Raw genomic sequence first — 24618 nt, 5'->3', positions numbered from 1 at the left:
AAGAAGAAGCAGAAAAGAAAAAGAAGAAGAAGAAAAAGAAGAAAATTAAGAAGAAGAAAAAGAAGAAAAAGAAGAAAATGAAGAAGAAGAAAAAGAAAAAGAAGAAAATGAAGAAGAAGAAAAAGAAGAAGAAGAAAAGAAAAAGAAGAAAATGAAGAAAATGAAGAAGAAGAAAAAGAAGAAAAAGAAGAAAATGAAGAAGAAGAAGAAAAAGAAGAAGAAGAAAATGAAGAAGAAGAAAAAGAAGAAGAAGAAAAGAAAAAGAAGAAAATGAAGAAAATGAAGAAGAAGAAAAAGAAGAAAAAGAAGAAAATGAAGAAGAAGAAGAAAAAGAAGAAGAAGAAAATGAAGAAGAAGAAAAAGAAGAAGAAGAAAAGAAAAAGAAGAAAATGAAGTAGAAGTAGAAGATAAATAAATGGGTGCAGTTGCGAGACTGTACTATAGGAGGCGACAGAGAGCACAACACGGTCGTGTACTTTTTTTCACTCGGCTTGTGCGAATGCGTCACATCCGGTGTTCAGACGCGCGGAAAATGGCGGCTGCCTTGGAGAGGAGCTTTATAGAGATCTGCGGGTTTGAGAGGGAAACAGTGTCCCGGTTTCGGGACCTCAGCATTAATCTGGGTAAAACAAAAGCGTCCCTCATGATTTATTACTCTCTTTTTTAAAACGGATAATTAAAGTGTGTAGTTTACACAAAAACAAAAAGAGCGCGCGAGTTGACCGGCGCGTGCGCTGTGCTGAGGCTAATATTAGGCATGCGCTTAAAGTATTACATTTAACTCTTTATCAACTCTTCAATTCTGTTCAACTCAATTAACAAATATTATTATTATATTATAAGTCTGAATATATATAAATACATATAATATTAAATATAAATAAAAATATCTGCTGAGCTGCACAGAATATCGGCACCCCTCTGTCTTTATTCTTTATACAGCACTGACACGAACATGCAGCTGTACATCACTAAATATACACTTATAATCACATGAGATGTTTTTAGACATGATAAAGTGTTTAAAAAAAAAAACCCCGCTTTCTGCAAACGTGTTAGTGATGTGCCGTGAACGAGCCAACTTTCTAGTTCGGCTCAACTCTGAGAGTCGACTCACGTGTAAGATTTGTTTTGTGTGTATTCAGTGACGTTTCTGGTTCAGTGTGAGGTGATTTGTAAGGTGATCAGGACGCTTTATTATGATTAGAGACATTCTCTTGTGTTTTGTGGGAATATTGTGAATTTTCTGCTTTAGGGGAAAAAAGAAACACGTGAGTCGATTCTTTATGCTGAGCCGAGTCAAATAATCCGATTCACTCAATACAGCTGCAATTCTAACTACAGGTGTGTGTGTGAATACATCCAGAGTCAGGGGAATGATACACTCCATCACCACCTTATCTCTTACTCTGAGCTATAAAATAACTCACTCCACTGAGCTGGCTGTTGTGTAGGACACCATTCCTGATGGGATCATGTTGCAGACTCAGTTAGATCTCAGCACTCTCTCCACACTTCAGCCTTTTAAGACTAAAGGATTATTTGTTTATCCACTCCTGGTTTTAACAGACTTTATTCCAGAATGAGATCATTTCTTTCCCATACACTGTTTTATTGGAATGGCTGCTTTAATAACATTCATTCATTCATTCATTTTCTCCCGCTTATCCGTAATTCGGGTTGCAATCCTCACAGCACCGTCCCTTACGGTCCCTCCTGCAGGTGGTGAGCCCACGGGAATGCGGCCCCACGTCACTCCGACGTCACGGACCTTGATATTTCCCTCGTAAGGGGCCCCCGGAGCATAGAGGGTTAAGGGCCTTGCTCAAGGGCCCAAGAGTGGCAGCTTGGCGATACCGGGGCTCGAACCCCAGACCTTCCGATCGGCAACCCAGCGCCTTAACCGCTGGAGCTACCACTCCCCCCTTTAATAACATTTTATGGATAAAAGTGTACCAATACGGTTAAGGATGTATCTTTTAAAATTCTTCATCTTTCTGGAAATGTGCTCATACAGCCTTGTTCTGGAAGGAGTTTTTGTTTGTGTATTTTCATCAGGGTATCTCTTGGTTGTCGACTTTGATTCCAAGTTTTAATGTGTGTGCAGGTGTCAGTGCGCCCCCTGGTGGTGGGAGGTTTGCAGACAGCGCAGGGGCTTTCTCTTATGAGGAGAGCGGAAAACTTCTGTCTCTCACCAGCAACCGATTCATCCACTGGTGAGTTTTTTTTTTTTGAGCCGTTCTTTTAATTAACCCTCTGACCAATCAGAAACCAGAACTCAACAGTGCTCCGTGTGTGTGTTTAGGTCCACGTCAGGAGACATTGTTCAGCTGGTGGAACAGTCTCTGGATGTGAACCTGTTGAACAACTCTCTCCGTCTGAAGATCCTGAACTGCAGCGTGCTTCCTGGAGGCGTTCACATCCATGAGACCCTGAACAATGTCGTTGTCCTCATAGTCAGCAACCAATCAGTGCACAGGATGGTGCTGCCCCATCCTACACGCATGTATCGCAGCGTGAGTGTCACCCCCCCCACACACACACACACACACACACACACACACCCTTGCATTCTGTCTTCCTTGAAAGGTTAAAATTATCATGGGGAAAGAGGTGACTATATAGTGACTAATGTAATATTGTGTGTGTGTGTGTGTGTGTGTGTGTGTGTGTGTGTATAGGAGCTGGTGGTTGAGTTGCAGATGCAGAGTGTGTTCACGGATGTGGGGAAGGTGTGTGTTCAGGAAGCCATTCACTCCTTCACCCTGCCGTTGACCCAGAACCCCATCACGTCTTCCACCTGGCTCAGCATGCATGGCCACGCCCATTTTGCTTTGGCCACTCCTGCTGGGGGCATCACCATAGTTACATTACCCCCCCATGATCAGCAGGGTAACACTTCAATAACAAAATAATTACTGTAATATATAATTAAACAGTGTTATACAAAATAGGATTATGCTTATTAATGATATATTGAACAATCTTTAAAAATGCTTTAAAAAAGTGTGTGTGTGTGTGTGTGTGTGTGTGTGTGTGTGTGTGTGTGTGTGTGTGTGTGTGTGTGTGTGTGTCTGTGTGTGAACGTTTAGGTTCGCTATCAGTGATGGAGTTAAAGCAGAGTTCAGTGATGCAGAGGTTAGCCGGCTGGGTCCCCACTGCCATCAGGTGAGTGACGAAGGCTTTCTACTCTTCCTCACTGGACGTGTGTGTGTGTGTGTGTGTGTGTGTGTGTGTGTGTGTGTGTGTGTGTGTGTGTGTGTGTGTGTGTGTGTGTGTGTGTGTGTGTGTGTGTGTGGGGAAATAATCTTGGTTTATTTGTAAAGCCAAAATAAATAAGTGAATGCATGAAGTAAAGGTGAGTGTTGCTGGAAATGATCTGATCTAATTGTGTGTGTGTGTGTTAGAGGTGACCAGAGCCCATGTGACCTAGCGGTGAGTTTAGCTGTGTGGCCAATGGAGGATGACACCTTCATCTTCGCTCTGTGTCAGGATCATAAACTGCGCGTCTGGTCTTATAAGGTGTGTGACCACGTCTACTTCTCAAGATTAAACCTAACCCACAGTTGCTGTGCATTGTGGGTAATCTCAGTGTCAACAATAGTGTAAGATTTAAATTGTATGTGTAACCCTGCATTAAGTGTGCTGTGTGCATGTGATTGTTCCATTGATCCATGTTATAGGCTAACCTGAAAATGTGTAAATTCCCAGTTTATTCCCGTTACTTCCTATTAATTCCCATGGAAAATTTCCAATCTTAAATATTTCTGGAATTTTGAAACCTTAATCACACTGACATCATTCTGGCTCCACTCCTTCAGTCCTGTGATTGGCAGATAGAATAATCAGTCAGGTATTGCTTAAAAAAGTGTGTGTGTGTGTGTGTGTGTGTGTGTGTGTGTGTGTGTGTGTGTGTGTGTGTGTGTGTGTGTGTGTGTGTGTGTGTGTGTGTGTGTGTGTGTGTGTGTGTGTGTGTGTGTGTGTGTGTGTGTGTGTGTGTGTGTCATGTCCCCAGGAGCAGCAGTGTGTGTTGGTGGCGGATGTGTTGGATTACGTCCCTGCGGGTCGGGCTGAGCTGAAGAACAGCTTGGGCGTCTCTCACCGCCTGCGTGTGTGTGTGTCGGGTTCTGCGGGTGTGTGTGTGTGTGTTTACATCGCCTCTCCAAACAGTGGACAGTTCTGTGTCCTGCAGCTCGGCTCCAGTAACAGCACACGCTACAGCCTGGAGCTCATCTCCACCATCTACAGCACACAGGTACACACACACACACACACACACATTCTCACTGTTTAATTATGCTTGAGTGGTCCAGGGTTAGTCAGAGAGCTATCAATCAAGAATACTTATTAGAATATTAGACCACACCCACCATGATGACTTTGTATAGAGTTTGATGTTGGTCTTCCTTTTCGTTTCTTCTCTGCTAAAGGTTTTTCAACTTTTTACTTATATTTAACCCAGCTTTATTTGGGTACCGTGTGTGTGTGTGTGTGGTGAACAGGAGACTCTGGTGGACTTTGTTCTAACCTCCACTGATATTTGGGCTCTGTGGTTGGATGATGATAATCAGACTGTGGTGAAGTACATCAACTTTGAGCAGTAAGTATCACACTCGCTCCACTAACACTCTGACATTAGTTTATTAGTTTAAACCTCTGGTGTGTGTGTGTGTGTGTGTGTGTGTGTGTGTGTGTGTGTTTGCAGTAACGCCGCAGGCATGTGGAACCAGGTGTTTGTGCAGCCTGCACCAGAAGAGGAAGTGAACATTGGGCCTGAGCAGGACCCCAGAGTAAGACTTGGTCCTGGTTTTGTGCGTGTGTGAGATAGAAGACGTGTCCTAATAATAACATTATCCGGGTTTAATGTAGACTTTCCCTTTCCTCCGTCTCTCATTAGTGAACGATTGCCTTTATAAGATGCCTGATTGTGTGTGTTCACTGTCCATGATGGAGACCGGAGAATTTTCTCATTAATATCAGATCTATTTCATCAGTACAGTAGTTTTATTAATGATTCAGTCAAAAAGGTCTAGCAAAAAGATTTAATAGAATAAATTTGCAAGGATCTTTAGCAGTAATTAGAAAGTGTTTAACAGCGAGGTGTAAAAGTCTGATCAAACCTTTTAGTAGTAGAAGTTTTATGTGTACAAATAAACAACTGAAAAATATATTAATCTTTTTTTCCCTCTCTCTCTCTTCAGGAGACCTACTTAGATGTTCTTTTTTCCCCTCTGCGCTTTACTGCTGCTGCCATTGTAAAGGCTCTACAGGTAAACAGTCACACACACACACACACACACACACACACACACACTTTAATTCTGATTCATCTTTCTTTAATCTCTCTCTCTCTCTCTTTCTCTCTCTCTCTCTCTCTGTTTGTTGCAGATTTATAAACGTGGCACGGAGCGATTTCTTGATTTAACGTGGGAGACACTGAAGAAAGAAGTGACTCTGGCTGTAGAAAATGAGGTTTCTCTCTCTCTCACACACACACACACACACACACACACACACACACACACACACACACACACGTGTAAATAAGTGGACGTACATGCAGCGTGCATGAACCTGAGCAAGATGCTGTGAGTGAGACTGAGAGAAATGCTGTGAGTTTGTTAGAATAACGGAGAAAGAAAAACAAACCGATGAGGAGAAACCACAAATAGATCCTGAGCTGGAGGAGGATCTTTATTAAAGGTGCAACATCTGTAGTGTGGACGTGGTTTGGGTTTACAAAATCTGACCGAGCAGAAAAACGTGTCCTAACATGAAAGTAGTGGAAAGTAGAATCCACACTTTCATTAGTGAACACGTGCTGAAAGTTGCTCCTCCACACTGAGATATCTGAAGGTGCTCACTAGCCTCACTAGCAGCAGTAGCACAAGCAATTTGTTTCATCACCTCCAAATGAAACACAAAAGAATACGGTGTAAACCAAAAGATGCTCCTTATCAAGAGAGCATCAACCTCCAGCAAAATATATCTGTCAGTTTTTCAGAATAAATACTGATTTTAATAACTTGACTATAAAACACATAATTACCATGAAATAAAATTACTCATATTGAGATAGTATTTTTGGTCACTTCTTACTCGTGTGTGTGTGTGTGTGTGTGTGTGTGTGTTTAGCTCCAGAGTAGTGTGACAGAATTCGAGTTCTCTCAGGAGGATTATCGGATGCTGCAGGTGGAGTTCTGGTCCAAGTTCTACGCCTGCTGTCTGCAGTACCAGGAGGCTCTGTCCACCCCCCTCGCCCTGCATGTGGACCCGGCCACCGCTATGGTCTGCCTCCTTAAGAAGGTACCAGATCCACTTCTCATGGGGTGATGTGAGCGCCCTTAAATATTTACCTCCATACTTACCATTAAAGTCCTTTCCAGTCTGTTTCCATAGCGATAGGAATCATAATATTTGTACAGGATTATATTGAGCTGTGTAGTGCATAAGAAGAAGAAGAAATCCAACAAATTAGGCCACGCCCTGTTTGAGTCATATGAGCTGGTGAATAAGTTACACTGATGCTGTTGTGATAAATGGAGTCAGAAGGTCAGTGCAGTGTGTTCATCATTAATGTTTCATCAGGGCTTGGTGTCGTTTCTGCTGCCCTGCTTCGCTGTGGATCACCTGTACCTGTGCTCTGATGAGTACCTGTTCTCCGAGGAGGAAACTCCTGTAGCTGATGGTAACCACTCCCACTCACTGTTCTACTTTTATTACAGATAGATGTGTTGGAGGGGGGGCAAATCTCATCACAGGTAAAGATGATGAGTGTGTGTGTGTGTGTGTGTGTGTGTGTGTGTGTGTGTGTGTGTGTGTGTGTGTGTGTGTGTGTGTGTGTGTGTGTGTGTGTGTGTGTGTGTGTGTGTGTGTGTGTGTGTGTGTGAGACAGAACCGGAGCTGGGTGGAGATGTCCTGCAGCTGGTGCAGTGTTTGCGTTTAGTGAGTGAGTGTTTGCAGGGGGACATGGTGTGTGTGATGGACAGAGCGGTGGAGATGTTGATGTCTCCAGAGAGAGCAGCAGAACAAGTGCTGGACAACCTGCTTACTAATGACACGTCAGTACACACACACACACATACACATATACAAGTTGACCTGTATTGTTTTTGCTGAGTGTGTGTGTTTTGTGATATTTAGTGATAATTTGATTGCCGATATCACCAACAAGCTGCAGGATGTGCGTAATCCTCTGGCAGCGATGAACGCTCTGCTCCGAGAGCTCGACCTGGAGGCGGAGTTAGACACACCTGACACAGGGCTGTCAGGCACAGGTGAGATCTTTCTCTCTCTCACACACACACAGAGTATCAGCAGTAAATCAGACTGTTTCTCTCGTATGGGAAATACATTTTGCTGTATATTTGATGGATTTTGCTTTTATTGCAAAAAAAATCCTGAATCATGAAACTGCAAAATGAAATTATAGAATATATTAATAAATATTTAAGAAAATAAAAGGCGTGCATTCGAACTGATACAAAAAGCAGCAATACAAATTAATTAAAAATAACACTTAATCAAACGTGGTGTCAGAAATTCACCTCTAGAGGCCGCTCTCGCACTGTGTAATGACAGCAACCTGGAAAAACTGTTGGGGTTTTAAGTTCCAGCAAAGAATCATTCGACCTCTAGTTTAAAACGGTTTAGAAGAACAGAAATAGGTTTGTTTTAGTTGATGTTTGATGCAAAGGAACAGTTGCTCTGTCTCTGTCTGGTTTTATTGCCACTTTGGCACTTTCCTTCTCATTTGCATGAAGTTTAACTGTGTGTTGCTTTTTTTTTATTTTTTTATTTTATAATGAGCACTCTTACGCCATAAAGGTCGAACTGTTGGAAATCATCTGATCTATTGTGTGTGTGTTGCAGGCCGCTCTCTGAGCGTACGTCTCAGTCTGTCTCAGCTGTACAGCAGCAGCATGGCTGTGAGTGTTGTGTGTCAGGCAATGTGTCACATGACCATGACTCGAGCGCTGATCTGCAGGGACCTGCTCATCCTGCAGCACCTGTACCTGCACCTTGGAGACAAGGTGGTTCAACACAACCATGTGTGTAGATGAACACAGGAACAGACATAAATATAACCTGTGTGTGTGTGTGTGTGATAGGGGCTCCTGCAAAGCAGCTCTCAGTGTCTGCAGCTGCAGCAGGATTTGATCCCACGCTGTTCACACCTGCTCTGCTCATATCACCTGCTCAAGCAGCTCAGTCAGACCCTCGCTTCACCTGTACCACTCGACACACTGTACGTGCACGCACACATATATACAGTGTACACACATGTATACAAACAGTTATAACCTGAGCTGTGATTATTAACCACTCTGCACATATACACTGTGTTTCAGAGACGCTAACCTGCAGCACCTGTCCGTGTTGAAGTTGTCTGATTCCACAGCCGTTAGCGCAAACAGATCAGGTATTAATCAGATCTCAGGGGCGATCAGAGCTGAAGGGAACAGGGTACATAAAACTTATACATTTATGATCTATTAATATTCATTAACTCCTTTTGATGTGTGTGCTTTTTGTGTTGAAGTGTTAAATCCTCAGACGGTTGTGGAACTGTTCTATCAGAATGTAGCTCATAAGGTCATTGTACTCCAGCTGTTTGGCCAGAGGGAGGTGCCAGAGAGTCACATAAGCAGCCTGCACTGGAACCAGCTCATCTCCAGTGTAGTGCATCTTCTGACTCAGTTACTGTATCCTTTACACTCTCTCTCACACACACACACACACACACACACACACACACACACACACACACACACACACACACTCTCTCTCTCTCTCTCTGTTGGAGACCTTACATCACCATGAACAGGTGGCCCAGTAACCCCAACTTCCTCTTCCCGGAGTGCATGATGGGAAACTGCCAATATACACAACTCCAGGTGAGTTACTGTGTGTGTGTGTGTGTGTGAGAGAGAGAGAGAGATTCTGCTCTTTTCTTTAGTGTGTATTTACTCGTGTGTGTGCTTGTATTTGTAGCTGTAGATATTCAGGTGTGTGAGAAGGACCTGCGTGTTCACAGGCAGCCGTTATTGTCTCTCATCATGATTATACTGTCGAGGATTATATCCTGTCTAGTGTTTATTGTGTGTGTGTGTGTGTGTGTGTGTGTGTGTGTGTGTGTGTTTGCAGGAGTACGTACGTCTGATTGGCCCATGGTGCCAGGCTAACGTAGGGTCGTGTCGGTTTGTCCTGGGTCAAGCGTACCTGGCCTGTGGAGAAGGACAGAAGGTAAACCATAAATCAGTCGTCGTCTTCTCCTTCTCATCATAGTCATCAACAACAGGAGAAATAATCTGAACCATATACCCCAGGAGGTGGAGTTTTATTTCTTTTGTGATTTGCAGCTTCCATGTTTTTTTTTTTATCCTATTGTAGGCGCTGCAGTGTTTCCAGGAGGCAGCACCGGAGGTGGAGAGGGAGGAGTTTCTGATGAGATTGACAGGAACGGAGGAGGATGAGGCAGGAACTACAGCACCTCGATTACTCTACTACAACAAGGTACACACACACACACACACACACACACACACACAGGATCTGCATTGTATAAACACCGGGGTGCAGCACTCAATTGCTTGTCGCTCTTTTTTTTTTTATCGCAGTTTATTATTATTATTATTAACATTTATGATCAGCAACAGTTTACATTTTTAAAACTATTTTAGATAATCGGCTGCTTGGTTAAATAATATATAAAATAATACTTTATAGAACAAATACATAAATAATTTTAGTAAAAATGGTATTTGCAGTACGGAGTGACTGCACTGCACTAACTCTTCTTTTTTTTATACCCCTGCCAGTGTTGTGCATGTTATTCATTTTAACAATAATAATAAAACAGTGACACTGCGCTTAAAGTGCGAGGTGCAGACTGGAGAAACTTGCAGTCCAACACTCAGTTACAATCAGAGTTCCCTCAGAAATGTATTGTGTTCCACACGTAAAAAAAGATTGTATTCGGTACACGTGTGCACTGAAACGAAAGCCCTGTACTGAAACTGTTTGGTACGAATACGTGAACTGTTACACCCCTAACGTACGTGTGTGTGTGTGTATTCTAGGTTTTAAGACTCTTGGAGGACATCGGGTTGCCAGATCTTGTGGTTCAGTTAGCCACGCTGGCTGTATCCGAGGCTGTGAATGATCATCGCAGTCAGGTGCACAAACACTCCTCACATGTTTACAAACCATGCATCATTTCTAAATTTCATATCCATGTTTTTTATCTCTCTCTCACACACACACACACACACACACACACACACACACACAGGCCGCGCTGTGGACACGTATTTTTAAACACCATCTGGATCTCGGACACAACAGGGAGGCGTATGAAGCTCTGACCCAAAACCCTGATCCCAGCAGGTACGTACACACACACACGCTGCTGTAATAAGGATTCTTTAAACCACATTATGAACTTCATGGTCATGTGATTATATATGTTTTTTAATTGTTACATCATTTTAAGAGTCTGAAAAATATTTAAAAGTATAATGTGGTTTTTTTGTGTTTTTAAAATAATACTGACAAAGTGTGAGTTGTAAGAAGTGTGTGTGTGTGTGTGTGTGTGTGTGTGTGTGTGTGTGTGTGTGTGTGTGTGTGTGTGTGTGTGTGTGTGTGTGTGTGTGTGTGTGTGTGTGTGTGTGTGTGTGTGTGTGTGTGTGTGTGTGTGTGTGTGTGTGTGTGTGTGTGTGTGTGTGTAGGCAGTTAGACTGTCTCCGGCAGCTGGTGGTGGTCCTGTGTGAACGCGCTCAGCTACACGATCTCATCCAGTTCCCTTACATCAACCTACATGAGGAGGTCAGCGCGTAGACACACACACACACACATCTTTTACACAGAAGTGTAAACTTGACTACCTGTTTGGTTTAATAGCAACAGATAATTTGACTTGTAGATTTGTGGTGTGTATGTAGGTGGTGGGGATTATCGAGTCTCGTGCCCGTGCTGTTGACCTGATGACCCATAATTATTACGAACTTCTCTACGCCTTCCACATCAATCGCCATAACTACAGGAAAGGTATACACACACACACACACACACACCCACACACCCCTACCTGTTCTTTACTGCACTACAGATTGTGTCCAGCAGAGGGTGTTGGTCCCCTGCCATATCAGGGTTTTAAAAAATGCAATGTTTTTACACTAAATTGTTTTAAGCAGGTCTTAATTTTGCGATGTTTATGTAACACCGTCTCTGATGCTCCTGCTGCAATGTTTTGTTTTTTAGTTTCCGCGGTGTTGTACTTCTTTTTCAAGTCCAAATTTAATTCACTGTATTACAACTACAAATGAGACCAACATGTAACAGCCAATCAGCTTTCTGTAAATGAATTTAGGGCTTGGTTAAGGCCAGTAGCTAACTAGCTGTATTTTGATTGCTTTCGATTTGGTGATATCGGTTTACATTTCATTCTGTTCTTAAGTCATGAAGTCTTAAATTTGACTTTGTAAAACCTGCAGAAACCCTGTACATGATGCTAACAAACCAGCGAAATAAAATTTACCATCATTCAGTTTTGAGTGAGAGAGACACAGACGGAGAGAGCGAGAGAGAGACACACAGACGGACGGAGAGAGCTGGAAAGAGAGAGACAGATCTCAGGATGGTTTCTTACTGAATTAAAGGAGCTTTCTGGACACATTCACACCACTTTTTTTAGTCTGGTTCCTGAGTCTAAATTAGAACTAAATTCTGAATTTCAGCTCAGGTGTGTGTGGGACAGAAAACTTCACATCCTTGACAAAGACCTGAGTGTGAAACACCGCCGCTTTAATAGATTTAAATAGATATTATTAATAGAACGTGTGTTTGACACCATTTATTCCTGTTACTCTTTGTTTATTGTTTTGATTGGCTGTCCAGATCAAAGGGGTGTGGATTTAATATTATTGTTTAATGTGTGTGTGTGTGTGTGTGTGTGTGTGTGTGTGTGTGTGTGTGTGTGTGTGTGTGTGTGTGTGTGTGTTGTAGCTGGTACAGTGATGTTTGAGTACGGGATGCGTCTGGGTCGTGAGGTTCGGACTCTGAAGGGTCTGCAGAAGCAGGTGAACTGTTACCTGTCTGCTCTGAATTGTCTGCGTCTGATTCGTCCAGAATACGCCTGGATCATCCTGCCTTCATCCGGTTCTGCTGTGAGTCATCTCTCTCTCTCTCTCTCTCTCTCTCTCACACACACACACACACACACACACACACACACACACACACACACACACACCAGCTGCACATTTGCTTTTAAATTACATTAGTATTTATTTTCATTGATGAAAAAGGAAAATGTGAGAGAGAGAAGGTTGGATGGTGTGGAGATGGTTAAACAGTGTATAGGATCAGTAAGGAGGAAGTGAGAGCAGCGATGTGGAGTGGGTGGAGAAGAGTGATAGCAGGAGTGATTTGTGATAGAAGAGTATCTGTGAGAGTGAAAGGAAAAGTTTATTGGACTGTGGTGAGGCCTGAGATGTTGTATGGATTAGAGACAGTGGCATCGAGTAAAAGACAGGAGGTGGAGCTGGAGGTAGCAGAGCTGAAGATGTTGAGATGTTCGTTGGGAGTGACGACGATGGACAGGATTGGAGGGGGGGGTGGAGACGGATGATCCACTGTGGAGACTCCTAATGGGAGAAGCCGAAAGATGATGTATTTATTTTCATTGGAGCATTCCCTGTGTGTGTCTGTGTGTGTGTCTGTGTGTGTTAGTGTGAGAGACCAGGTGCGTCCCCCAAGCGCAGCCATGATGGAGATTTGGCTCCGCCCCCAGGTAAAAGTCATTACTGATCTCTGCACATTACAACGTTTCAATCGTTCTCCCTTCCTGTACCATCACAGCTGTATATTGTGTCTCCTATAACGTATGTGTGTGTATGTGTGTGTATGTGTGTGTATGTGTGCACACGTGATGCAGCAAGTCGCCAGATTGAAATACTGGAGCTGAAGGATCTGGAGAAGGAGTATGTTCTTGCACGTTGTCGTCTTACACTTGCGCAGCAGGAACCATCCTCAGCCTCTATAGCAGGTACAACACACACACACACACACACACACACACACACACACACACCCACACCCTTACCTGCATGCATATGTCACATGCCTTAGAAGAATGAGCTGAATTGAAGCAGTAATGGTGTCTGTGTGCAGGCAGTGCGTCAGCGGTGGAGATGGTGTCTCTGTTGGTGCAGGCTGGACTGTTCGACACGGCAGTGTCACTGTGCGAGACGTTCAAACTTGAGCTCACACCTGTCTTTGAGGGACTCACCTTCAAGTGTGTAGTACAGCGTAATACAGTACACTCGTGTGATATTTATCTCAAACAATTTTAAAGATAAAATAGGATTAGAATGAGTGTTTTCACACACTCTCCCGAACTGACACACACTCCCAGACTCACACACTCCCGAACTGACACACACTCCCAGACTCACACACTCCCGAACTGACACACACTCCCAGACTCACACTCTCCCGAACTGACACACACTCCCAGACTCACACACTCCCGAACTGACACACACTCCCAGACTCACACACTCCCGAACTGACACACACTCCCAGACTCACACTCTCCCGAACTGACACACACTCCCAGACTCACACACTCCCGAACTGACACACACTCCCAGACTCACACACTCCCGAACTGACACACACTCCCAGACTCACACACTCCCGAACTGACACACACTCCCAGACTCACACACTCCCGAACTGACACACACTCCCAGACTCACACACTCCCAGACTCACACACTCCCAGACTCACACACTCCCGAACTGACACACACTCCCAGACTCACACACTCCCGAACTGACACACACTCCCGAACTGACACACACTCCCGAACTGACACACACTCCCAGACTCACACACTCCCGAACTGACACACACTCCCAGACTCACACACTCCCGAACTGACACACACTCCCAGACTCACACACTCCCGAACTGACACACACTCCCAGACTCACACACTCCCAGACTCACACACTCCCGAACTGACACACACACTCCCAGACTCACACACTCCCGAACTGACACACACACTCCCAGACTCACACACTCCCGAACTGACACACACACTCCCAGACTCACACACTCCCGAACTGACACACACACTCCCAGACTCTCACACTCCCAGACTCACACACTTCTGTGTTCACATTAAATATGCATCTACTGCTTTTGGTAGACGTCTGTATCCCGAGCGACTTACATTTATCTTATTCATACAACTGAGCAGTTATGGGGTTGAGGGGCCTCGCTCAGGGGCCCAGAAGTGGCAGCTTAGTGTGGCTGGGATTTGAACTCATGACCTTCAGATTCACCACCTCCTGCAATAACACACTTATTACACAACCTTCTGTGTCTCAGGTGCATCAAGCTGCAGTACGGATCTGATCAGAGCCACAACGAGGCGTGGAACTGGTTATCAGCCAATCAGCTGCCCAGTCTCATCACTACTAAAGAGTCCAGGTGTGTGTGTGTGTGTTTTCCTTCCTGAGCATCAGTGTATTTATATCCCTGAACTCGTGGTCCTGCTTCACAGTGCAACAGATGAAGCGTGGAGACTTTTGGCCTCGTACCTGGAGAAGCATCAATCCCAGAATGCTCAGCATCATCGCTGCGTCATCAACAGGCTGCTGTCACATGGTGTGCCGGCTCCTGATTGGCTGCTCAACGCGTATAAGGTACATAATGGACACGTTAGAATTTATAATATGATCTAAATTAACATGTTCCAGGAAGCCAATTTGGTGTGTGTGTGTGTGTGTGTGTGTGTGTGTGTACACAGGAAGTTGATGCTGCATCCATGTTGCGTCTCTACCTGAATTATGACCTGTTGGACTCGGCTGCTGAGCTCGTGATGGAGTACGTGGACGCTCTACTGGGGAAGGGACATCAGTATTTTGGAATAGAGGTACGTACGTATACACACACACACACACACAGAGTGTATGATGCAACTGATAGGATTTTGGTCACATTTAAGCAAATCGTGTGTGTGTGTGTGTGTGTAGATGCCTCTGAGTGCAACAGCACCGCTCGTCTGGTTGCCCTACACCTCCATCGACCAGCTGCTTCACAACCTGAGAGAGAGTCAGACTCCGAGCAACACGCAGGTGAGAGCCACGCCCACACAGACCTGAGAGGGCGGAGTTAACCCTGAGCTTCATCATCATAGCTGTGTTCATCAGTTTGCTCGCAGTTTAAACACTGCAGTACACGAGAGCTCCTGTAGTGACCTTGTTTCCACAGAGTGGTAGAACGTGTGTAGAACGTTTTAAACACTCCTGCAGCACTTTACAATGTTGGCTACAAATGAGACCAACGTGTAACAGCCAATCAGATTTCTGTTATTGGAGCGAATCTCCACAGACGTAAAACAGATTTAATTTTTCAGCGTTAAAGTGGAAGTTTAGTGATACTCAGCTTTCAAGTTCATTTCAGCCTAATGTTCTTAAAAAGTCTTACATTTGACTTGGTGAAACCTGCAGAAACCCTGATGACACCATCTCATTTTGTGTTGCAGGTGTACGAGAAGCTGAGGACGAAGCTGGCGGAGTATCACACACAGGTGGAGCGCAGCAGCAAACACAGACTGCAGGTTCCAGCCTGAGCGCCTGCACACAACACACACACACACAACTGTTTGTCTCTGCAGTGCTATGTAAAATTTTATATGGAATTAAAATGTTTTTGTACAGAGATGTGGCCAGCTGTTTTCTTTACACACACTACAATGATGAGCAGTGGTGATGTCACTGTCCTTAATGTTATTTTATAAATGAAAGGAGGTTTCCTAGGTAGTGAGAATGGCCAGGAGAGAAACGTGGGGGCGTGGCCTGTTCTGTCTATTCTTATTACTCCACATGAGCAGGAACTACATGGTTCTTATCTCCTATTCCAAATGATCAGTGTGTGTACTACCACAGGGAACCATTACAGTGATTAATCCACATGAATGAATGAAGTGTTTGCTGCAGCGCTGAAGCTCTGAATGCATAAGAGTGGAGTGTTTAGAAAAAGGCGGTCTATGTATCAAAAGGAACAAACAGACTCAGACACTCAAGGGGCGTGGCCTAAAGGTTCAAGAAATAATTCAGGTTAGAATAAAAGTTTGTGATTTATATGTTTAATTATGAACATTTTTTGCTATTTTAAAAACCTTTAAAAAACTGCTCGCGGTCAAACACGTTGAGTCGCTCACTCAGGTGTGAATCAAACAAAATAAAGTCTTTATTGTGCTGTAGTGAATCTAAATGTAGTCAGCAAGATGGCGTCTGTCGTGTACCGTCGAGTCCCTGCATACTGAAATTATAAACAACCTGTAGTGTCATTTCAATACAAAAGTAAAACAAAAGAAGACAAACAGAAAGAGGAATTGCTCCATCAGTAATACTGATCTGTATGGAATGGACACAGACTTCAGTCCAGCCGTGTGCTGAAGGTCATGAAGGTCACGCTCAGGAGCAGGATGGCGAGTGCACGATTAAAACCACGGCTCCGCTCGGCAGCGTTCCGAGTGCCTTTTGAAGGATACTTTATAAAGTTGTAAAGGAAAAAAGAGAATGGGCAGCCGAGTGGAGTGGGCGGGGCTACATGGGCAGGTCCACGCTGTTGTGTCTGGTTTTCCTGGACGTACCGTCGTATCGAGGCTGCGCTCTTTGCAGGTTCGACATGGCTGCCGTCCGCTCCACGTCGATTACTGCGTACAGTTCGGTCCTGCGTGTGGGTGTGGCTGTGGATGGGGCGGTGGTGGGCGTGGGGGGGCGCGGCGAGGCGGGCGTGTGCGGCGTCCGGGGCGTACTGCAGTCCGAGCCCGGGTCCATTTCCACCTCGATGTAGTTGAGCGCGTGTGGCTCGCACGGACGGCGCAGGTCGAAGTTAAACACGCTGAAACGTCCCGACTCCACCCTCCCGGCGCTCAGCGGCACAGACTCCGCCCACCCCGCGCTCAGAGGCGCCGAGTCCGGCCACATGGATGCCGTTACATTCTCTGTGTTGATGTAAAGGTGGGCGGAGTCGGCGCTGTGGTAACCGTTAGCGGGCTGCGTCTTGGTCCTGGCGGCTTCGTCCTGATCCTCGTCATCATCACCTGCTTTAGGGTCCTCCCTCAGCGGCGGGAGCGAGGGGAGGTTCTCGTAGTCCAGCAGCGCTGTCCGGCGCTGGGCCGAGTTGTTCACGTTGGCGTCGGGGCTGAGAGGCGGGGGGCGGGGTCTGCGGCGCGACGGCCCGAAAACGGGGCCGTTGGAGTGCTCCGGAACTGCCTCTGTAGAGACCACGCCCCCGTTAGCAGAGTTGGGGGTGGAGCCGGATGACACGCTGTCGTCCTGCTGCAGCTCCCTGGCCATGAGCTGCCTCTGCACGGGCGTCGGCCCCAACACGAACCTCACGCCTTCACGCTCCAGCTGCACACGGGGACCGGGATCCGGGGCTTGCACTGACTCCTCCCCCTCGGGGGCGGGGCTTTGAGTAACAGGTGGGTCTCCGTGTACTGTTCCTGCATCATCCAGGAGGCCTGTAGTGTTCACGTACGTATGGCCCTGCACACAAACACATTAAACATTCAGCTCCAGCCACACAGTAATGTCATGTTGCCATAGTGACGATAAACGTAGCGAGTTCTGACCCGTATGCTGTCGTCAGGCATCAGCAGCGGGTGAGTGGACTCTTCTCCCACAGATGGCAGGCGGGCACTGCCCACAGAGGGGTGCCTACTGGAAGGGTGGGATGAGGCGTCACCCAGTGACGGGTACCGCAAGCTCCCGTTGGGTAAAACAGGAAGAGCGCCACCTGCAGGACAAAAACAAAATCCCACACACTATCAAAACCGGCTATGATTTTGATTGTTGAGTAGTGTATTTGGTGTGTGTGCACGTGTGCTACCTGTGGGAGTGCGAGGAGTTTGAGGAGCATCCGGCTCGGTGTGTGCGTGCGTTAGCGCGGGTTCAAACACAGGTTCCTCCACCACGCTGATGCTGTTGTTGTGCATGATGTCCTGCAGCATGTTAAAGATCTCCTCCGCTCGAGCGCACTTAAACGCAAAGATTCCTGTGGATGAGCACACGCGCGCGCGCACACACACACACACACACACTACTGTTAGCACGCTGCTGCGACATCTCTTACACACAAACTATAAGACAAACCTGATGGAGAGAATGAAAACACACACACACACACACACTAAACAGACGTCAGCGTGATGGCGCAGCGCGGCGAGGCACACATCGAGTCTCTTTTACTCACCAATCAGACTCATCCTTTTGAAAGCATTGGGGTCAAAGGTCATAGTCTGACATTAATAGCCTTGCTGGAAACAATGTGTAAAAACCGGTGTAGTCCTGAACCGAGGATTGAGGGGTTTAGGGGGGAATGAGAATCAGAAATAAGGGCCCTTGGTTACGCAGACTACTTAGGCTGTATTGAGAACGCAGCCATTTTGTAAAATCTATCACATTAACCTGTTCCAAGCCACCAATTAATAATTCCAAGCCACACCCACACCTGGTTACTGTTGCTATGTGAGAAATGAAGGCGGAGTTAACGATGATAGAAAATAAGTGTTGCCTGGGGTAATAAAGGCCTATAAGATAAAGGGGCGGGGCTTAAGCACGGTCAGTTGATCAATAAAGAATTCTTTACTTCAAGTGTGTGTGTGTGTGTGTGTGTGTGTGTGTGTGTGTGTGTGTGTTAGTGTTACCTTGCCCGGTCTGACAGCGTCGGCCACTCTCGAAGGAGAAGAGGTTTGAGTCGTAACCATAGCGACGGAGGCACAGGTAAGGCCACCTGACTGCATCACATTTGTGTGTGCGGAGAACAAGCTCATCCTCGGTCAGCTCCATGATCCCAGCCCCGAGCTCGTTACCGTCATCGTCAACGTTCACCACCTGCACACGCACACGCATGCACACACACGCCATCGTTACTATCTTTATCCAATGCCACCACTTACAGCCTCAACAGCAGGACTGAACTGATACACACACACACACACACACACACACACACACTCCTACACACACACTCCTACACACATTACAAAAACACACACACACCTTGAACTTGCTCTGGTGATTGTCAGGTATGGATTCTTTATCTGGACAGCTCCAGCAGCTTCCCATGGTTCTTCACACAACCATTTGACACCTGACACATACACACGCACAAACACACACACACATTAACAATCTGCCTCTAATATCAGTAATATGATGATGTCATGTCTTTTCTCCTTCATGTTCTATAAATAAACTGAAACCTGGAACTCTGGAGTGAAAGTGTGTGTGTGTGAGGTGATGAGACATGTTTACAGTAAAATGGTGAGTGTATCACACTCCTGTAAGCTCTACATTTGGCTGGTGCAGACGTTAAAAACATCAATTACAATGCAAAGAAAAACCAGAGGAATAAATAGGTTTTCAGCACGTATCAGTCTCGTTCTCTCTGCTCTCTGAGCATGTGGGAGTAGTGAAGAGTCAATAATACAGCTTTACTAGTCTATAGTAAGTATATGTACTCTCAAACTAATCTTTACAGTCTATAACCATAAACTAGAATGAATAATATATCTAATGGAAACGCATTCCTTTGCTTTAAGAACCAAATGGAAAATTTTGTTTTAATTCGGAGTAAATGGACTGAAATAAAAAGGACTTTTCAGGAATTATAAATGGTTTGTAAGGTAACACTTTTGAGACCTATAAGTAACAGGTCCCTCGTTTATGTACATAGTTGCTGCAAGAAAACACTGTACAGTGCGTTTACCGTTTTTAAAGTAATTTGAAATAGATTTTAATATTTGTATTTATATACAGTGCGATCAAAAAGACCGGTAGTGGAGCCCCTTTATGAAGCTGGCTATAAAAACACGGATTTAGTTTGTGTACATTTCTAACAGCTTTTCCGGAGAGAAGAAAACCACATCACGATACTGTGTGATTTAATAAATAAATACATGAGTGAGAATAATGATGAGTTTTCTATAAATCTGCTCGACACTCCACTGCACTTAATATTTGATGTAATATGGAAATTAAATGCACTAAATGGGTTTATTTTTCACTGATATTCTTGTGTGTAATTTCAGCAATAAAAATTCACTTTTTTTTTTTAAAGAAAAACAATGACTTGTTTATTTTAAGAGACCCTTCTTATTTTCACTTTCTTATTTAGTGTTGCTCTTAAATAAAGAAAAATTACTTTTAATCCGATTACTCGATGGAATAATCGATTTTTGATTCCTGAAATAATCGCTAACAGCAGCCCTATATACACAGTGTAACCTGGATACTCTCAGGGGCTACGTTCTGAATGATGATGAATATGTAAATAAGATGTAAATTTGAGTGGTGTGATAGGTTCAGACGGGTGTACAATAAAAAAACATAGTAAACATTGTGGGTTTTTTGTGTATAAATTTCTTACCCAGATCCAGCCATCAGGGTTCCTGATTCACTCCCCAGCGCCACACTCATTCTTCATCAGTAAGGAGGAAGAGGATGATGAGTGAACCTGCGGGAATGATCATGGAGTCACGGGTTAGTCATGGCGCATCATCAGACACTTCACCTTGGACTTGAATGTTTGTTCTTTTTTTTGTACAGGAAGTGGAAGGATGTGATGCAAGTGTGTTACTCAACCCAACCACACGGTGTGGCACGAACCAGTTTCAACAAATTCCAATCAAACTCAGGAGACGCTTGAAGGGCGAGAAGATAACGCAACACTCAAGCACCTTTTTTCTTCTTTTACTCAGAAAGTTTATAACCTCGAACCGCACGCACGTAAAAACGCATACAGAGGTTCAGAACATTTGAAATAATGAAATAAATAACATAAACAAGAATTTAACAACACAATGCATGTAGTTCTTTAAAGATTCTTATAAACAGTTACGGATTTTGGACTGCTTCAGAGATACGTATGGTACTGATACAGAAGGCAGCTGTGGCATCCGGTGGGATCCAGCACGGGCTGATCCTGAAATTGTTTGGGGGAAAAAAGGGTCTAAATAATTTAAATAAAATAATTCACTACAAAACGGTTACAGGATGTACCTCATACTGAGGAAATGTTTTTTAATGAAGCTTTGCTCATCTTTCTAACGGATTTTCTCAGCAGAATCTATAAGCACATGTTTTTGGACTGCTCTGACGTTGACGAGTTTTGAAGATCGGTATCTAAGACCCTGATATTGATACACCATGCTGTGCTAAGCTTTTACTTCTAAACAATGACTCATCTTTCGGTTTTTCTTGGTCTCAGAAAAAAATGTATTCTCTGGACTACTTGCAGCAAAGAAAATCTCCACATACTCAAGCTCAGGCACATCGATTGTTTTCTTTTTGGACCTTGGAATCGTGGATCTATCATGGCAAAGATGTACAGAGATGTACAGAGCCACTCATAAAACTACTTCAGCATGGATAAGAGCAATACACAGTAAAGACTTTAAAGAACTGATATGTTTTAAATGTATTCACACTGTACATGTTTTGTGAAATAGTACTCCTTTATTTTTACTTTATAGATTCTACATGATTCTGTATAAATGTGTGGAGAGAGAGCGGGAGAGAGAGCGGGAGAGAGAGAGGGTGGAGAGTGGAGAGGGAGAGAGCAGGGAGAGAGTGGAGGAAGAGAGCGGGGAGAGGGTGGAGAGAGAGTGGGAAAAAGTTTGAGAGAGAGTGGGGAGAGGGTGGAGAGAGAGAGTGGAGAAGGTGGGGAGGGTGGGGAGAGAGTGAAGAGGGTGGGGAGAAGGTGAAGAGGGTGGAGAGAGGGTGGGGAGAGTGGGGGTAAAGGGTGGAGAGAGAGTGGAGAGGGTGGGGAGAGAGTGGGGAGAGGAGAGAGTGGGAAGAGAATGGAGAGGGTGGGGAGGAGAGAGGGTAGAGTGGAAAGAGAGTGGAGAGAGGGTGGAGAGAGGGTGGGGAGAGGGTGGAGAGAGGGTGGAGAGAGGGTGGGGAGAGGGTGGGGAGAGGGTGGGGAGAGAGAGTGGAGAAGGTGGGGAGGGTGGGGAGAGAGTGAAGAGGGTGGGGAGAGAGTGAAGAGGGTGGGGAGAGGGTGGGGAGAGTGGGGGTAAAGGGTGGAGAGAGAGTGGAGAGGGTGGGGAGAGAGTGGAGAGGGTGGGGAGAGAGTGGAGAGAGGAGAGAGTGTGGAGAGAATGGAGAGGGTGGGGAGGAGAGAGGGTAGAGTGGAGAGAGGGTGGAGAGAGGGTGGGGAGAGGGTGGGGTGGAGAGAGTGGAGAGAGATTGGGGTGGAGAGAGTGGAGAGAGATTGGAGAGGAGAGAGTGGAGAGAGAGTGGAGAGGAGAGAGTGGAGAGAGATTGGAGAGGAGAGAGTGGAGAGAGATTGGAGAGGAGAGAGTGGAGAGAGATTGGAGAGGAGAGAGTGGAGAGAGATTGGAGAGGAGAGAGTGGAGAGAGAGTGGAGAGGAGAGAGTGGAGAGAGAGTGGAGAGGAGAGAGTGGAGAGGAGAGAGATTGGAGAGATTGGAGAGGAGAGAGTGGAGAGAGATTGGAGAGGAGAGAGTGGAGAGGAGAGAGTGGAGAGGAGAGAGTGGAGAGAGAGAGTGGAGAGAGATTGGAGAGGAGAGAGTGGAGAGGAGAGAGTGGAGAGAGATTGGAGAGATTGGAGAGGAGAGAGTGGAGAGAGATTGGAGAGGAGAGAGATTGGAGAGGAGAGAGATTGGAGAGGAGAGAGTGGAGAGGAGAGAGTGGAGAGGAGAGAGTGGAGAGGAGAGAGTGGAGAGAGATTGGAGAGGAGAGAGATTGGAGAGGAGAGAGTGGAGAGGAGAGAGTGGAGAGGAGAGAGTGGAGAGGAGAGAGTGGAGAGGAGAGAGTGGAGAGGAGAGAGTGGAGAGGAGAGAGTGGAGAGGAGAGAGTGGAGAGGAGAGAGTGGAGAGGAGAGAGTGGAGAGGAGAGAGTGGAGAGAGAGATAGTCACTGTGGGTAAGTGGGGTGATATTTGAAATGAAATTGAGTTCTCTTCATCTCTATTGATGTGTTTCTGCACAATAACATCCCACAGTAACTCATAATAGTAAAAAAAAATTATAACTTTTGGTTTTTGTTTAACAATATGTCAAAAAGTATTAGGACACCCAACTTTTCCAGCCACATGTGGTTCTTCCCCAAAACTTCACACAATTGTATCGGACGTCTTCAGAAGCAGAAGAATGTTTTTTTGAGAAAAAGACTTTTTGCCTTCGCTTAAAATAGGAGACCCAAACCTGTTCCAGCATGACAATGCCCCTGTGCATTAAACCAGCCATGAAGATCTGCTTTCAATGGGTTTGAGTAGAAGATCTCCTGCTACAGAATTAGTTGAAAACCTTTGGGATGAATGTAAACGCTGACTGAACCTCAGGCCTCCTGACTTCAGCTATTAGTACCTGACTTTACTAACACACATGTAGCTAAATTAATCTCCACAAAATCTAGTGGAACATCTTCCCAGAAGAGTGGAGTTATTATAACAGCAAATGAGCACTAAATGTGGATTGGGATGTTCAAAACGTGTGTATTTACTCCGTAAACAGCCACTACACTCCGTAAACAGCCACTACACTCAAACAGCCACTACACTCAGTAAACACCCACTACACTCAGTAAACACCCACTACACTCAGTAAACACCCACTACACTCAGTAAACACCCACTACACTCAGTAAACACCCACTACACTCAGTAAACACCCACTACACTCAGTAAACACCCACTACACTCAGTAAACACCCACTACACTCAGTAAACACCCACTACACTCAGTAAACACCAGTTCACTCAGTAAACACCAGTTCACTCAGTAAACACCACTACACTCAGTAAACACCACTACACTCAGTAAACACCACTACACTCAGTAAACACCCACTACACTCAGTAAACACCCACTACACTAAGTAAACACCCACTACACCAATATACTCAGTAATCACTAAATAATAAATAAGCAAACTATTATCCATAAATCAAGTGGCCCCAGGGTGTAGCCTGGTGGTGCTGAGATTCAAACCTGCAACTCTCCGAGATGCCACTTCTTATCAGTTCATAAACCTCCATATGCAAATGATCTACACCGAATCCGGCTTCTGAACACACACACACACACATCACAAATCATTCTAACCTGAAACTATTTTGTTTAGCAATGTCGAATAAAATTCGGTTACCTTGGAAACCAAAAGCAAACTCGACTTGTGACGTAATAATCCCGGCATGAGGTGTGACGGAGAAGCGTACACATTTAATTATACTATAACACGAGCTTGCTGAGCATCTCAGTGTGAGTGTGTGTGTGTGTGTATGTGATGTTAAACACTCAGATGGGTTCGGAGAATGAAAAATTCCTGGAATATTTTCATAAAGCACCCCTCCCTCCCTCCCTCCCTCTCACTCCATCAGGCCACTCATTCGCTCCGTCTGCATCTGGAGACGAAAAATCTCAAGTCTAATGTAGGAATATGGAGGAGTAATGAAAACTTCAGGCTTCATAGAGACTTTATAACACACTAACATGTCTCCTGTGTGTGTCTCATCTCATCACACACAAAAATACCCATGAATCTGAATAAACCAGGATTAAATC

General features: G+C 45.0%; 2 protein-coding genes across 3 annotated transcripts in view; one reads left to right on the top strand and one right to left on the bottom strand.

Annotated features, from left to right (window-relative positions):
* Positions 1 to 494: 494 nt before the first annotated feature.
* On the top strand, positions 495 to 15739 carry nup160 (nucleoporin 160). Its single transcript, XM_083561279.1, has 35 exons — positions 495 to 623; positions 2108 to 2216; positions 2306 to 2516; positions 2682 to 2892; positions 3093 to 3168; positions 3408 to 3522; positions 4016 to 4255; positions 4503 to 4600; positions 4706 to 4790; positions 5202 to 5270; positions 5389 to 5472; positions 6136 to 6306; positions 6589 to 6688; positions 6896 to 7061; positions 7144 to 7277; positions 7873 to 8033; positions 8112 to 8248; positions 8352 to 8422; positions 8543 to 8705; positions 8828 to 8897; positions 9148 to 9246; positions 9394 to 9516; positions 10083 to 10178; positions 10295 to 10389; positions 10731 to 10827; positions 10944 to 11049; positions 12007 to 12167; positions 12733 to 12793; positions 12938 to 13048; positions 13174 to 13297; positions 14405 to 14506; positions 14580 to 14721; positions 14826 to 14951; positions 15052 to 15153; positions 15564 to 15739. Exons 1-35 carry the CDS (start codon positions 500 to 502, stop codon positions 15648 to 15650), a joined length of 4227 nt encoding a protein of 1408 aa, XP_083417405.1. The 5' UTR covers positions 495 to 499; the 3' UTR covers positions 15651 to 15739.
* A 411-nt stretch (positions 15740 to 16150) lies between these two features.
* frs2b (fibroblast growth factor receptor substrate 2b) overlaps positions 16151 to 24618 on the bottom strand; it is a 9341-nt gene continuing 873 nt past the window's right edge. For both annotated transcript variants that reach the window (XM_083561291.1, XM_083561292.1), the window contains exons 2-7: positions 20462 to 20548; positions 19093 to 19183; positions 18738 to 18924; positions 17921 to 18085; positions 17664 to 17827; positions 16151 to 17577 (exon numbers count right to left, since the gene is read on the bottom strand). In XM_083561291.1, coding sequence (XP_083417417.1) covers positions 16630 to 17577; positions 17664 to 17827; positions 17921 to 18085; positions 18738 to 18924; positions 19093 to 19158 — 1530 coding nt within the window. In that variant the 5' untranslated portion in view covers positions 19159 to 19183; positions 20462 to 20548 and the 3' untranslated portion in view covers positions 16151 to 16629. The remainder of the gene's footprint in view (positions 17578 to 17663; positions 17828 to 17920; positions 18086 to 18737; positions 18925 to 19092; positions 19184 to 20461; positions 20549 to 24618) is intronic.

This window comes from Silurus aristotelis (genome assembly GCF_946808225.1).
Source record: "Silurus aristotelis genome assembly, chromosome: 14".
NCBI classification, from domain to species: Eukaryota; Metazoa; Chordata; class Actinopteri; order Siluriformes; family Siluridae; genus Silurus; species Silurus aristotelis.
Note: the sequence above shows the minus strand (reverse complement) of the source record. Positions and strands in the feature narration are given on the sequence as shown.